At 43.8% G+C, this 16192-nt stretch overlaps 1 protein-coding gene across 1 annotated transcript in view; it reads left to right on the forward strand.

The window, feature by feature from the left end:
- si:cabz01090165.1 (leucine-rich repeat and fibronectin type III domain-containing protein 1-like protein) overlaps positions 1–16192 on the forward strand; it is a gene marked incomplete in the record, with an annotated part of 417649 nt that overhangs the window by 368855 nt on the left and 32602 nt on the right. The window contains 4 exon segments of the mRNA XM_070543681.1: positions 3848–4014; positions 5621–5861; positions 10212–10424; positions 12149–12459. Coding sequence (XP_070399782.1) covers positions 3848–4014; positions 5621–5861; positions 10212–10424; positions 12149–12459 — 932 coding nt within the window.

A 16192-nucleotide genomic window follows, 5' to 3' on the forward strand; every position in this document is an offset into this window, starting at 1 on the left:
TTGAAGTTGTTCCCTGTTCTCATCCAAACGACTTCTTCTCTCCTAAAGAACAAAACCGATCGTTTAAGTAAAAGCTTGTTTCCTCTAACAGAGTTGGAGTTTAAATAGTTGGAAGCGTTTGAGCCGGTTTCTGCTGTAATTGAGGCCATTTAGGACTCATTTTCTGCTCTTTAAACTCGTCCTCTCGGCTTTTACGGCTCCTTTTGTTGCAGAAAATTTTGGCTCAAAAAGCAACAAAGGAGAAGTTACTGTGATGAAAATGGAGGAATTAAGAAATTCAAACAGCCTCCTGGTTCTGTTGGGTGTGAGAGCGATTTCAGCGGCGCTCCAGCAGATTAACAACCTGCGGCCTTTTATTTCTGCCTCTTTGTGCTTTTCTGGCTCTAATGTCAGCTGGCGTCGGTGATTAAGGAAACATCACGAGGCTGTTGGAGGAACCCGGTGTCGGTACAGGATCTGCTCGGGTGCAAGATCGGCTCGGGGTCCGTCGACTGCCGATGACGTCAAAGTAGTTGATTGGCTGAACATGAACCTTACGGGAGTTATGTCACGTTAGGTTGTTATCACGTTACGTTGGTCCAGGCAAATTTTTCTGTTGGAAAGATGGACAACTTTTACAAAGAAATCCATCATTACCTCTTTGAAAATACACTTTTAGCATAGAGCTGCATGTATATTAGGGCTGAACGATTAACTGCATGTGCAATTAAATTGCGATGTGACAAAAGGAGATTTTCTAATCGCAAAGGCTGCAATTTGGCAGCGAGTGGTTAGCACAATGCTAATATACATGGAAAAACCCATAGGAATGCTAATGCTAATATCGCCGATTACATTATTACAAATTATGAATTAGAAACGTGCCAAATGATTACATTTGGAGACTAACAGAAAGTAAAACTACCATCAATCAAATAAGTACAGACAGGTATTTTAGTAAAGCCAGAAAACTTTTAACTCCAGAGTTTTGGCTAGCAGCTATGAGCGTACCTGAACTACGCATGGACAAGACGTCAAAAACTCTAAACACAAAATACTTCAATAAACGGGACACACTTCTTTCCTGCAAATACAATTTCACAGGTGTTGCTAATACCTATGATCCTTCAAGGGATGTGCTCAAAGAGGAGTTCAACATTATGAATACAATATATCCAATCCAATTTTATTTATAAAGCGCATTCACAAGGCATTACAACCAAACAAGGCGCTGTACACTACAAATGTTGGTTAATTAAACAGGCGTTATACAAACATGTCGAACACAGATAAAAGATAAAAAGGAAATTCCCAAAAATAACAGCTAAAAATCAATAAGACACTGGGTGAATAAAAATTAGAAAGAACATTTTAAAAAGAACCACAATAATACGGAAGTCGATAATTGTGGAGTCCATTTTTAAACAGTGCAGATGTGAGTGAGGTTCATAATTATGTGGTATAAGCTAGGTTGAAGTAGTGAGTTTTCAGGCGTGATTTAAAAATGCTAGCTGTTGGTGCTAGCCTCACTAGCAGTGGTAATGCGTTCCACAGCTTCGGTGCACAGACAGAGAAAGCCCTCTCTCCACGGCTTTTTAAACGAGCATTGGGAACAGCTAGGAGGAGCTTATCTTCAGACCTGAGAGCACGCGGCGGGTTGTAGTAATGGACAAGTTCACACAGATATTGGAGGAGCTTGATGGTTCAAGGATTTGTAAGTGAGAAGCATAATTTTGAAGTTTATCCTGAACTGCACGGGCAACCAGTGGAGAGATTTCAGAATTGGAGAAATGTGTTGTCTTCTGTCAGCTCCAGTCAGCAACCTAGCTGCTGAATTCTGGACCAGCTGAAGTCTAGAAAGAGCTGCTTTACTGATGCCGTATAAGCAGGAGTTAGAGTAATCCAGCCTTGAAGTGATAAAAGTGTGGACCACCGATTTCAGAAGACCGACACTCAGGATGTGCTTTAGTTTTGAGATGCGTCTTAGTTGGTAAAAACATGATTTAACTGTGTTATTGACCTGGGCATCCATCTTCAGAGCCTGGTCCATTTTTACTCCAAGGTTGGAGATTACAGAGGATACATTAGGTGAGAGATAGCTGAGGTCAGGTCAATATAGTGTTTTATTTTACAAATACCATTATAAACACAAACTTATTTTAATAACGAAACTGCTAAATTCATTCCAACAGTATAAAGATGTGTAGTGTATTTTGTCCGGGTGGGTTTGCCGTACTTTGACGTCATCGGCAGTCGAAGGACCCCGAGCAAATCCTGTACCGACAGCGGTTTAACTCTAGTTTGGTGTCAGAATGGATTTATGCCATAACACAAACCCCTAAAATGTTCGTTCATGATAAACGTTTTAGTTTATAAACTTTATTCATTTTCTAAACACTTTTCACCCTTTTTTTTTACACAAATGTTCTTCTTTTTCTGTCATCTTAGAAAACACCAGGTGAGGTGTCTCACATGTTTTCACCACATTATTCTGCTAAAAATAAACCGATGGACACATTAGCGCCTGATCCTCTTCAGCTGCAGCGATAATAAAGTCCTTTTAGAGACAAACGTGACTTTAAACGGACTCGACGAGCAGCACAAACCCGAAGGATGCTCGTCAGGTGTGTCTACAGCCTAAAACTGCTGGTGAAATACAACGTTTGACCTCATTAAATAATATTAAATGCAGTCATTTTATTCCCTATTTAACTCTCATATTTTATTACTCAAGCAGCGACAACAGGAGAGCAAGCCTTGTAAAAGTTTAAAAAATACTTCATTAAAGAGCAAGTCACCCCCTACCAGATTCGTACACAACTCCCACTTCCTGTTTGAAAAATGCAACAAATGCTGTTGCCTAGCAGACCGAGAAGTAACAAATACACACACTCACAACATTGCGACATCATAAGGTACAATCTAACATCATAGTGTACCTCTTAGCCAATAGCGTCGGCAGATTCTAATTCAAATGCAGTGCTGAGTTTTTACCTGACGACGGTGCATCACTGACCGTTTTAGGCAGAATATTTAAAGAGCAAGTCACCCCCAAATCACATTTTTTTGCTGATAAACTATATAAAGGAGTGTATAATCGTGCTACAAACACATGTAGTCAATAATTTGGCAGTTCAGTGCATCTTGGTTAAAATTCAAATATTCTGCCTAAAACTGTCAGCGTTGCGCCGTCCTCAGGGAAAAATTCTGCACTGTATTTGAATTTAAATCTGCCGCCGCTATCGGCTAAGAGGTATGCTATGATGTCATCTGGTACATTATGATGTCATAATGCCATTGTGAGCCTGTGTGTGTGTGTATTTGTTAGCGGCTCCGCCCTCTTGGTCTGCAAAGCAACAGCATTTGTTGCATTTTTCAAACATGAAGTGGGAGTGGAGTAAGTTTCTTGTAGGGGGTGACTTGCTCTTTAAATTTTAACTAAGATGCACTGAAGTGCTAAACTATTGACTACACGTGTCTGCAGCACGATCAGACATGCATTTATATAGTTTATCAGCAAAAAAAAGCTGATTTGGGGGTGACTTACTCTTTAAGCCTCGTTTATCTGGTACAAACAAAAGGTAACACTGTGGAAATCAGTCAGATCAGTGAAACTATTGCATTTTTGAAGGATATCGGTAGATATGTTTGTAATTAAACACCAAACCAAGAGCATTCAGCTCTGAGTTTCTCATCCTCTTAGTCAGTCTGCTGGAGCCCCGCGGGGTTGGAGCATTCACCAGTGATGCAATCGTTTAAAAAAAATAACACGACTGGGTCGTTCCACACTTTAAAAACAACGTTTTTACATCTGATGTTGAATAAAAGGTGATTATGCACACGGCCCCTGACTCTGCTGCCCTCGCAGGACTTCCTGGAGACGTTGGAGGACTTGGACCTGAGTTATAACAACCTGGTGGACATCCCCTGGGAGACCATTGCTCTGCTGGTCAGCGTCAACACCCTCAGCCTGGACCACAACCTGATCGAGAGCGTTCCCGAGGGAATCTTCTCCAACCTGCACAAACTGGCCCGGTCAGTATGGCTTCCCTGCAGGGTTGGGGTTAGGTGGAGGTGATGGTTCAGCTCCTGAAGGCTGAAACTGAGGAAACGTTATCTCAGCTGTTTTGAACAACCTCGGTTTGGTGACATTGAGGTTAACAGTCCTCACAGGCTGCAAAAATGTGATTTTTTAAGTTTTAAATTTTAAAAATGCTAATTTTTTATTTACATTTTAATGTTTGTTACTAGAAAGTATACAGTAGGTGCAAATCAGTCATGTTGGTAAAATCCTGACAATAAAAACGTGGGAAAGCTTTTATCCACATCAGCGTTCTCCTGGAGAGACAAATGTCGTTATTTTAGAACTGCATGCAGGCGCAGGATCCCTCTGAGGGCCGTCAAGGCCCCCGGGCCACACTTTGGACATGTCTGATGATCTAGAGACAAACGGATGTTTTGCTGGAAGAGGATTAAAACAGAAGAAAAACCAAAAAGGAAGGATAACTTACCAGGAGGGTTGATTTATTTTCCGTTCTCCGCCTCTGGTGTGAAGTTAGCCCGAACCAGCTTTGGTCCTGCCCACTCCGATCAGCGCCTCACTGCCTCACCCCGTTTCCATGACTACCAAGTGATGAACCCAGGGCAAGCACAGGGTCTGACCAGTTGAAATGCAAACTGCTCCGAGCGCAGTGACGTTTAAATAAAGTGCGAGAGCTAATTCTGCATCTTTTGGTTTGTTTAACCTCTTTCCAGATTTGTTTGTTTTGATCTTCTGTGCGTCCTCTAACGCCAAACGTTCACATGACCGCTGGGTTCTCCTGCATCTGAATAGGGAGGAAATGTGAGCTGACCGAATCCATCTTCCTCCGTGTGACTGAACCTCGCCGTAAAGCGCAGCCCAACAAAGAGGCTGAGAGATTTCCATCCTGTGACATTCATGGAAACACTTTTCAGATTTATAACCCAGCTGCAGATATTTGTGATTCCCTCAGCTCCGGGCTGAGCTGGAAGCGAGCTGATTTGAGCTATTTACAGCTCTCCTCTCATTATCTCCTTTGATCTTGCCCTTTCTTTTCCTCCTCCTTCCCTCCTTCTATCTCACCTTTTCACACGGCCTCCCACCTGATCCCATCTCCTCTCGCCTCCCACTTCATCCACATCAACATCACCGCCGAACCCTGAGATATGATTTTGAGGGAATGAGTCACCAGAGTTTCTCCTTCCTCCCTCAGACCCTTCTCTTCTCCCCTCCCCTGCACTTTGTCTGTCTGGACCGGCTTTAAAGTAAATGTTGGCTTTTATTTTCACATAATTACACCCCGTGGCTTCACGTCTGTGGGCTATTTATCTTTACAAACAGGAAAATGAAATGGTTAAATCTGACATTAATAACATTTCCCTTTTTAATAAAAGGACTTTAAAGGTCAGGGAACATGAAACCAGCCTAGATGGTCCTGCTCCAGCTGGGCTGATGGAAGTTCAGCTGTTCTCTCCAAGATCTTGGGCGAGATTGTAAATATTGGCAGGTTCTTTAATCTCTTTTTGCCTCATGCAGAAAAATAATCCCACGAGATTATCTGCAGGTATGAGTCTTAATTCTCCGGGATAACTAAGCACCAGCTCTGTTTTTGTCCGCCAGGCTGGACATGACGTCCAACAAGCTGAAGAAAATACCTCCAGACCCGCTGTTCCTCCGGATCCCGGTGTACGCCAAGATGAAGGGTTCTCCTCTCACGGCGCTGGTGCTGAGCTTTGGAGGGAACCCGCTGCACTGTAACTGTGAGCTGGTGTGGCTCCGACGGCTGACCAGAGAGGACGACCTGGAGACGTGCGCGTCACCCAGAGACCTGGCGGGAAAATATTTCTGGACGATTCGAGAGGTTTGATCAAGTTACTGTCTACAATAATCAATCAATCAATCAATAAATACTTTATTAATCCCAGAGGGAAATTTGAGTTTCAGTACACACAATTCTGAGATCAGACATACATGGGCAAGACACATGACAAGAATTGGTGACTGTGGTCATTCGCAACCCGAGTCGCGCTACCTTAATAGAGCTTAGAGGGTTACATGAGGATTGGTTCAGGTGGAAGGAAAAAAAGGCACTTCAGAGTTACCCTCCACCGGGAGGGCAGCTTTGCTCTGCAAAAAAACACCTCACAGATATGCAACAGACTTCAGACAACACACAACATAACATGAGACTCCGATAGGAAGGCGAGGGTGGGTGGGGGGCTCCCCCAGCGAGAGCAGCCATCTACGGCGCTCATCTACTGTACAGTCACAGGTGGGAGGGAGATCTTGGGGGAAGCAAAGAGCACATTGACTCCTCCAGCTGATGACCTCGCCAGGCTGAAGTCCACCAATCCGAAGGCAGAGGGGGGTAGGTCGGGTTTTCACAGCATCTGTCTGCATTCCTTCGTGGGGGTTTTAGTTGCTTGCAGCTCAAGGCTACCAGGGCGTCAGATTCAGATAACAAGAATTTGTTTGGGTCAGGCTGAGATAATTTTCCTCTCTGCCTTCAGTCTTTAAACTGATCATTTCCAGTCCTTCAGTGAAGCCAATTTGGGTTTTTAAACCTGTCCATACAGTCCAGTGACTCTCTCCGAGATGACATCCATTTTGCGCACTAATACCGGTTTCGCAGCTAGAACATTGTCCAGCTTACGATTCACCTCGAGTAACGTCCCAGTCTGTGAGGTCTTCACATGGACGGTGCTTTCCGTGGGTGCGGGTCGCCCTCCAATCGCTCCCGTCTTCCCAAATTTCCAGAAAACCAGATATCCTCCCACGCCAATCAGGAGAAATCCAGTGATCATCAGACGGAATATCCACACGTCTTCGATATCCTCAATGGACAGCTGGGAGAGGCATACGATCTTCCATTCCTTCCAGGAATCCAGCATATACCCCACTGGGTGTGTCCCCCTGTGGGCCTGTGGGAGCCCCCTGCTCCATTCTCATTGTTGAAAAAATCTTATCAATCGTATTGAATGACCAGTTTATCAAATCCATGGTTAGTAAAAATAGTTTTTCAGAAGAAATGCAGAGAAGCGCTCTGTGGGCAGACAGGACAAAGAGCCTTGGGAAAAAAAAGATAAGGGAGCGAAAGAGGGAAGCGTCTGTACTCTGCGAGTGTCTTGAAGAGAAAAAAGAGGAAAAATAACTTACCAGACACAGGTTATAGGTTCACGACACTTTACTTTGTCTTCACCAACTCTTCAGAATGATCAAAATCAAGTTTAAATGTCTCATTTGATTGAAACTGAGTCGATGAGGAGCAGAAGTTCAGAGAATTTAAACAAAACCAGAGAGATCCTTTTCAGACTCTACAGGCTTTAGTCAGCAAGTTAAAGGTTAAAGGTCACAGCAGCTCATCTGAATGAACCAGAACGTCTCTGGAACAACGTTCCAGTGAGGAGATGTTTACCCATAATGCACTCCTGCACTAACAGCTTATCCCAGCTGTCAGCACGGTGGTGGAGGGCTGATGGTTTGGGCTGGTTCTGATCCAGCGGGACTCATTAATTCCATCTTGAACTCCTCTGGAGACTAAAGTCTTATAGAGTCTAATGTAAGACAGGGGCGTGTCCAGGGAGTGGCCTGGGGCAGCACATGCCACCCTTAGAATCTGATTGGCCACCCCAGGTGCCAACCCACTAAGTTCCAGTTTAAATTGACTTTACATTGTCGACAAAAGGCTTGGGTTGTAAACTCCTAAATAGTGCGCGGTTGCATGCACCGTTCACCTTATTATCTAGCCTAGGCATGTAGTATTAACCCTTTGATGCATAATGGTCACTACAGTGGACAGGTACTCAAAATTGTTATTTATTTATTTTTGCTATTAAGCACAGATGTTGAAGACTTTATTGCATTTGAGCGCCTCCATTTGGACTTCAGTAAGTCAAGCCACCATATTTCATGTTCAGAATGCACGCTGTCCACTGAGGTGGACATGTAATAAATTATTTGTAAATTAAATGTTACAAAAAATATGTAAATATGAAATTTGTTTCATTTGCACCTAAAGATGAATGAAAAAATTGTTTAAAAAAATCATGGTTTAAGATTTCATAATTCATGCATCAAAGTATTAATATTATTTAATATTTTTTCATATTCACATACGTAGTATTTAGAGTCCCACTCAAATCCAGTTGGTGGCAGTAATGCAACCAGAAGTGACTTGCTAACCACCACAAAAGTAGAAGATGAATAGAAAAAAATGGTTGTGCAATGTGAAACTCAAAAATTCACTAGAAAGTAAATAAATAAATAAAGATTTGTGTAAATAAATAAATAAGCATAACCATTGGTGCCACCCATGAATAAACTAGTGCCCCACATGGGCCACCCCATTTTAAAAGTCCTGGACACGGCTCTGATGTAAGACCATCTGTCTGGCTGCTGAAGATCAGACCAAACCGGGTCATGAAACTGAACCATGGTCCAGAACACAGCAGCAACAGAATCAGGGCGCGGCAGTGGTCCAGAGTCCAGACCAGAGCCAGGCTGAGTGGTGGGACACTAGAAGACAAATGGACCTAGACTCCTCCAGAACCATGTGAGAGTGAAATAGAACCACTGAGAGATCCTGCTGCTGGCGGAGGCTCTAGAAGCTGCTGGATTATTTCTCCTTTACAAACGGAGCTTTCTACTTTACCTGGTCAGGTGAAATGGGAAACAGTGTAAAAGGTCTTTTTTATCCCGAGCAGCATTTCATTCTTCTAGAATTCTTACTTCAGGACCTTCAGCTCGACCTCTGTTGGTTCGCAGACTGAAAGTTTCCACATTTTATAACGGGAGCCTTGAATCCCTCCCGACCTCACCTCATGTGTCAAGCCCTGCAGCGAGATGCGCTGCTTACTGTTGTTTTCCCTCTGAAGGTACGTAATAGTTTTCCTTTTCAAAGACAAATCAGCGAGCAGATGGTCGGTGTCAAAACAGAGACAACTCTCAGAAGCAGGAGTCGTGTGGTTCCATGCACTAAAAATAGGCCGTCTCTTTCTGTCGGCTGGCTTTTATGGATGCATGTAAATAAAACCTCTGAGACTTTGAACACTGAGCCGTCCTGGACAGCGTTCACGCAGAGAAGCTGACCCACAAAACAGCAGATTAAGCTCTTACCTCAGGTGCAAGCTCGGGGATGGTCAGCAAGGCCTTTCGAAAGGATTTGAGTTCACTTTTAGTTTACTGAGCTGCACATGTAAATAAAAATGGCAGTATGTTCCCTTTGTGACATCACTGAGCCAGATGGTCAAAGACTCGGTGACACAAACGTCCCTGCTGGTTGTAACGAATGAGGTGGTGATGCTACAGAAAATAAAACTCATTCGGATCAGAAACCGTTGCCTCTGCTCCCACATTCTGCTGCTCAGGAGATGAAAGCAGAGCTGCAGTTGATAATTAAACCACAAGAGGGTAAAGCACGCTCAGCCCGGTGCTTGGCCTTAACAGTGTGAACATTTATTTAATCTGGTTTATTTAGCAGGAACAGTGAAGAAGCGCTGCAGCAAATACATGTTATTTCATCAGCAGAGTCTGGAGACTTGTTACAAAAACACAACGATGTGCAAGAGCTCCCGTCTCACTGGAAAAGACCCGCCGACGAGCTGAAGTTAACGCTGAAGCAGTTTTTTTCATTACTTTTCAACACAAAAGCTCTTTGGTTTAAATTGACAGCGTGGATTTTCCCTGGAGATAGGGGGCAGTACACACCTGAATCGTTGCAAGCAAGCTGTATTTTTGTGTTTAAGTAAGACCGTACCAACGGATGGCCTTTAGGGTCAAAAATCCCTGGGAGCGCAGCCTCCAGTAAAATAACAAGAACATCAGATTGCCTTTCATCACTGGCGACAGGTGAAGAGATAAACGTGTAAAACAGCAACAATTATAAAAGGCAACAAATGTGTGACCATTTGTCCCAAATTAGCAAAAGCATTTTGTCCTCACAGGCTCCCATAGAAGGAAACTTGGCATCTAATATGGAGTCGCCCAGAGACTTCAGGTGTTTCTCAATGAAGTGTTACCGAGTGTATTTCCATAATAAAGCACAGATTTATCAACATGTGAGCCTCCACAACACCATCATCCACACATTTCCACAAGTTAAGACCAGAATACCAATATACTTGTCAAAAGATCTAATATTCATCGGGGGGGGGGGGGTATTTGACCAGTCTGGAGCTCAAAGATAAAAGTGATTATTGATTTTGTTTTGCAGGAAGAGTTTGTTTGCGAACCCCCGATGATAACTCGTCATACGTCCAAGATGTTTGTGATGGAGGGTCAGGAGGTCAGCCTGCGCTGCAAGTCCATCGGAGATCCTGAGCCCTCCACACACTGGGTCAGTCCGGATGGAAAGCTGATCGGGAACACCTCCAGAACCATCTGCTACGAGAACGGTTCCCTTGATATCCTCAAGGCAACCGTCAAGGTAGACGTGTTCAAGGACGCGTGTGGACGTCCGCTTTTCTGTGTTCCACCAGTTTTCAGACTTTCTTTTAAAACTTAAGCAGAACTTTTAGTCTGATGAAGATTTCTTTGATTAGTTACATTTAAACAATAATAAACATTCTCAGAAATCAGCGGTTTCACCAGAGCAATCCTACAAAAATCTGCTTCACTTTCCTGTTAAACTGCATTACGTGAACTTTTCATCAACTAGGTGATGCATCTAAATGTTCCAATCCAATCCAATTTTATTTATAAAGCGCATTCACAAGGCATTACAACCAAACAAGGCGCTGTACACTACAAATGTTGGTTAATTAAACAGGCGTTATACAAACATGTCGAACACAGATAAAAGATAAAAAGGAAATTCCCAAAAATAACAGCTAAAAATCAATGAGACACAGGGTGAATAAAAAAATTAGAAAGAACATTTTAAAAAGAACCACAATAGTACGGAAGTCGATAATTGTGAAGTCCATTTTTAAACAGTGCAGATGTGAGTGAGGTTCATAATTATGTTGTATAAGCTAGGTTGAAGTAGTGAGTTTTCAGGCGTGATTTAAAAATGCTAGCTGTTGGTGCTAGCCTCACTAGCAGTGGTAATGCGTTCCACAGCTTCGGTACACAGACAGAGAAAGCCCTCTCTCCACGGCTTTTTAAACGTGCATTGGGAACAGCTAGGAGGAGCTCATCTTCAGACCTGAGAGCACACGGCGGGTTGTAGTAATGGACAAGTTCACACAGATATGGAGGAGCTTGATGGTTCAAGGATTTGTAAGTGAGAAGCATAATTTTGAAGTTTATCCTGAACTGCACGGGCAACCAGTGGAGAGATTTCAGAATTGGTGAATGTTTTTAAATGTTTAAACAGCTGCAGGCTTTTAGAAACAACACGATTCCCGACCACTTCTGTCCGAGTCACCGTGACCTGCTCAGCCTGACATCTGAACAGGTCACCAAAGCACTTCGGCTCCAAACCAGGGGCGGATTTAGGACTGAAGAAGATCCGGGGCTTAACACGCGCGCGCACTCACACGCACTAGTCAATATCATCTGTATATGACTTGTACCACATAATTTTTAATCCGAAGCTACATATTCAGCATATTCAGGGCAGAGTATTGTTCCTGTTAGTGTTTAGTGTGAGATGATAGTAAATATTCCCGTTCTTTCTCCAACAACTTTACCTGATAGTAAGCTAACTTTAGGCAAACCAGCAGCACAACAAATATTTTCAAATAAGACTCACAAACCTGAGTCAGCACCAGTCTCATCAAAGCTGGGGTTCTGTCGCCGTACTTTTGGTCTAAAAAACGTCCTTATGTCCATCTTCACTCATGCGTTTCAGGCAGAGAGTGTAGAAGAAGCCGGATGCTGAAGGGCTTCTTCTTCAGTGGTGGAGGCTCAGGCAGGCTGTATACAAACTACTGCCAGCTGCGCCCTCTCTGTTGGACTTTGGTACTGCATGCTACTTCCGCGATTTAGATCCGGGGCTTTTCATAAAACATCCGGGGCTTGAGCCCAAGTAGCCGGGCCTAACGCCGCCCCTGCTCCAAACGTCTTGTTTTTCTCATTGTTCCTCTTTCCCAGGACAGAAAATATTTGTTCTTGTCTCAGATATCAGTTTTATGTGCAAACTAACAAGACTCTTATTTATCTCCCTAAATTCCTCTGATAAATGTTTTGACTTCCTGTGTTTTGAAGGATTCTGGAAAGTTCACCTGCATAGCCTCCAACGCAGCGGGCGAGGCCACGGCTCCGGTGGAGTTGGTCGTTAACCCGTCCCCGCACTTTGACCCCAAACTGGACCCAGACCCGGGACCGTCGGACATCCCCACCTCCATCAAATCCAACGTGAGCGGGGGCCAGCCGCGGTCCGACCAGCAGAGGGTCAGCGTGTCGGACCTGACCTCCAGCTCCGCCACCATCAGGTGGCCGCCTCAGAACCACATTCCTGGAGTCCGAATGTACCAGATCCAGTACAACAGCTCCACGGACGACATACTCATCTACAGGTAAGATGGACGCAGCATGGCTGGAAAGCTAAAAACCAGAAATACGCCATTTAATACAAAGAGTTTCATCAATCAATCAATCAAATTTATTTATAAAGCGCTTTTCAAACAAAGTGCTTTACAAAATGACCCCAGATTCCCATAACAGGTTAAAAACATTAACAGACGTATGCAAGCGCACGCACGCACGCACACACACACACACACACACACACACACAAGTAAAAATTATATTTGGCTGAGTCCAGATGAGCCAAGTACGGTAACGCAAGGAAATGCCATCAGAGGAGCCGTCTGCCCCGGCAGCATCAGGTCTTCCACACTAAGTCAGGGCGCTCAGTGGAGGGGGAGCAGAGACCCCCACCTATAGAGCGCCCAGGAAGCTACAGTCGACCACCGCTCCCGGGGCAGAGGGCCCCCACAGAGGAAACACTGGATTAAAATGAGTAAAAATGTAATATAAGAGCTAATATAAATGACAAAAATTAGAAAATAAGTAATAAATAAAATCATATATACAGTAAAATAATAATTTAAATAATAAAACTGTGCTAAAATATAATCATATTGAACATGCAAAGCAAGTAATAACATATCATCATGTAAAACAAGGAATAAAACTGTAGTAAATATTTAGATAAAAGCTAACCTAAAGAGGCGGGTCTTGAGTCTGGACTTAAAAACATGAACGTTCTCTGCGGCCCTGAGGTCCTCCGGCAGCTCGTTCCAGAGGCGAGGGCCATAACACTGGAAGGACGCCTCGCCGTGAGTGTGTGTCCTAACTTTAGGGATGACCAGGAGACGCCTGCCAGAGGAGCGCAGAGTCCGCGAGGGTTCATATGGTAAAAGCAGTTCTGATAGATAAGAAGGCCCAAGACCATTAAGACACTTAAAAACCGTTAGAAGAACCTTAAAATGGATCCTGAAACATACGGGGAGCCGATGCAATGATTCTAAAACTGGTGTCATGTGCTCCCGCCTCCTGTTCATCAGGACACGTGCTGCCGAATTTTGTAGAAGTTGTAAACCTTAGATCCTCTTTTTGGGAAGAGCAGAAAGCAGGGCATTACAGTAGTCTATCCTACTGGTGGTAAAAGCACGCATCAGCGTCTCCGTATTGGCCCATCTCTGATGTTCTCATCACTTTATCCTTAAATCACCTTTTTTCACGTCCGTCTCAGTCCAAAGTTAACGATGTCAGCTGGGACTTTTGTCCTATCACAGCGAGGGCTCGTGCTCTGTACTTGTTAGCTTTAATTAGATAAATAGAAATTATCTGTGGCAGCAGGTAGAAAACAGCCTAAAGGCTTAAGAACGATTGACTTCTTCTTTAGTTAATCTTTGTGTAAAAATGCATTATGTGCTGTTTCAGACGCGTTTAGTCTGCTTCTGTGAAGAACCGCTCGTTCACCTGCAGATTCACACAAACACGACGTTGCTTCAGACGACACGCCGATCGGACCGGCTCCAGGACTTTATTTAAACAGACGTTTGATGCCGCCATCATGAATATTAGTGGTAATCTGCTGTTTGATCTGTTCGGTTTTGATTCTGATCCAGCCCGCGTTCAAACAGAACCCTGGCTCATGACAGCAGGCGGCTTGTGGCCGACTGGGGAAAAAGAAAAGAAACGGGAGAATCCTGCAGGGAAACAAGAGCAGCAACTAAAAGGCCATTAAAATGTGAAAAGGCGCCGATTCGGAAGCGCATCTGGGACTGCAAAGTCGGAGGTAACGGAAGTTTGTGAAGTTTCACGAGTGTCCGACGGAGCATTGAGATAAATGTTCTGCTGCAACGCGTTCCGGATGAAAAACCGTCTCCGCAGCACTTGTTGAATTTTACATTAACAATAAATTCTAGTGGTTATGCGAGCGAGTGCGACCATCCAGGAGCGTAAAACTCACCGTGATTGTAAAACTTCCTTCTGAGCCTCCAACCCAACAACTCCTAATCACCAAATGTGACTTTCAGAACACGCTGAAGGCTTGAGTGCAGATTTTCTGTCAGCCCACGGTTCTGATTGACCACTGGATGCTCTCACCAGCCATTTGGGCTCTTCTGTCACCTAGCAACCTCACCCAGAATGCACAACAGAGTGTTATTAAGTAGCCTTCTCCTGTTTGACAGACGACGGTTAAAAAAATATCCAAAAGCCTTTATTCTCATTTTAACCCGGACCAGCGGCCACATCTGACTCTCGGGTGGAGAGGGCCTGAAAGGGCCGTTCTGGATGATTAAATCATCCGGATACTTCAAAATGAATTTCTGGTTCCCTAACAAGGCCGAAGGTGGCACAGGAGTCTGCTGGTGGGGTTCGGAGGGAGCGGTAGTGCCTCGCCTCTGTCAGCGTGCCCCAGGGCAGCTGTGGCTGCATCGTAGCTCATCACCACCAGGGTGTGAATGTGTGTGTTTCAACCCTCCCTGCAACACTTCACCGGAACACGCTGGATGGAAGCTGAGATTTCCTCTTTCGCCGCGGTCCTTCTGCTGCCTTCTTGTCACCTAAAGGTCCAACCTCTCATTTCTGGGTTTGCTAGAGGACATGACACACTAGGGTTGTCACGGTGTGAAAATTCAACCTCACGGTTATTGTGACCGAAATTATCCCGGCATTTTTTTAAACGCGTTACATTTTCAGACAACTACATAAACCCTGTATATCAGGAAATATTGTCCTCAATTTGTGTCTAAATTTAGCCTAAAATTTGTTATTTTGTAATTATGTTGTTTATTTGTTTACATTTTTCCCCTTTAGTCTTTAAAATACCGATATCTGCCCATAACTTCTTATTTTATGTCTGTTTGATGTCATCATTTTAAAAGTATTAGACCAGATGATACTCAGTACTCAAGTAGCCTTCTAATCAGATACTTTTTTACCCTTACTTGAGTAATAAACCCTGTATCAGGAAAATATTGTCCTCGGTTTGTGTCCTTCCAGTGAGCTTTGCAGATGTGGGAAAATGTCATCAGGCAGTAATCGTTGTTAAATTCATAATTATTCTCGGAGAGAGACCAACTCTTATCTGTCCCTGGGAGCCCCGTAATGCATAGCGTCATTTCAACATGGCGGTGTCCGCGACACGGTTTATATGCAGGTAGCGGCGCTGCGGCTGCTTTATATAGCGACTCGTTGCATTCTCCCTCAACCCAAATCCTCGGATCACGCATTTTAGCTAAAGCGCTAACGTTAGCTTGCCTTGCGTTGGCTGTAGAGTTGTGGGTGATGGTTTTTGAGTGTCCTTGCAAAGAAAGGTGTCTATATTGGTGGCTGATTTGTTTTTGTATTGATTTTGAATGTCAGAAATGTATATTTGGGAATGTGGAGATGTTATGTTGGTTTCACTGGTAAAAATAAATAATTGAAATGGGTATATATTTGTTTTTTGTTAAGTTGACTAATAATGATGCACAGTAATAGTCACCTGCACACACAGATATCCCCCTAAAATAGCTAAAACTACAAACAAACTACTTCCAAAAACATTCAGCTTTGATATTAATGAGGGTTTGGGTTCATTGAGAACATGCTCAATAATAAAATTATTCCTCAAAAATACAACTTGCCTAATAATCCTGCACTCCCTGTAGGCCTATAATTAGACACAGTAGAGGGGTCAAGACTGGGCTTCTTAAGAAGTGGCTGAACAGCAGCATGTTTCCCAGATTCTGGAACCACACCAGATGAAAGGCTGCTGTTTACCATGGTAAGAGCCCAAGGACCCACGGAGGG

This window comes from Nothobranchius furzeri, chromosome 13, assembly GCF_043380555.1.
Source record: "Nothobranchius furzeri strain GRZ-AD chromosome 13, NfurGRZ-RIMD1, whole genome shotgun sequence".
Lineage (NCBI taxonomy): Eukaryota > Metazoa > Chordata > Actinopteri > Cyprinodontiformes > Nothobranchiidae > Nothobranchius > Nothobranchius furzeri.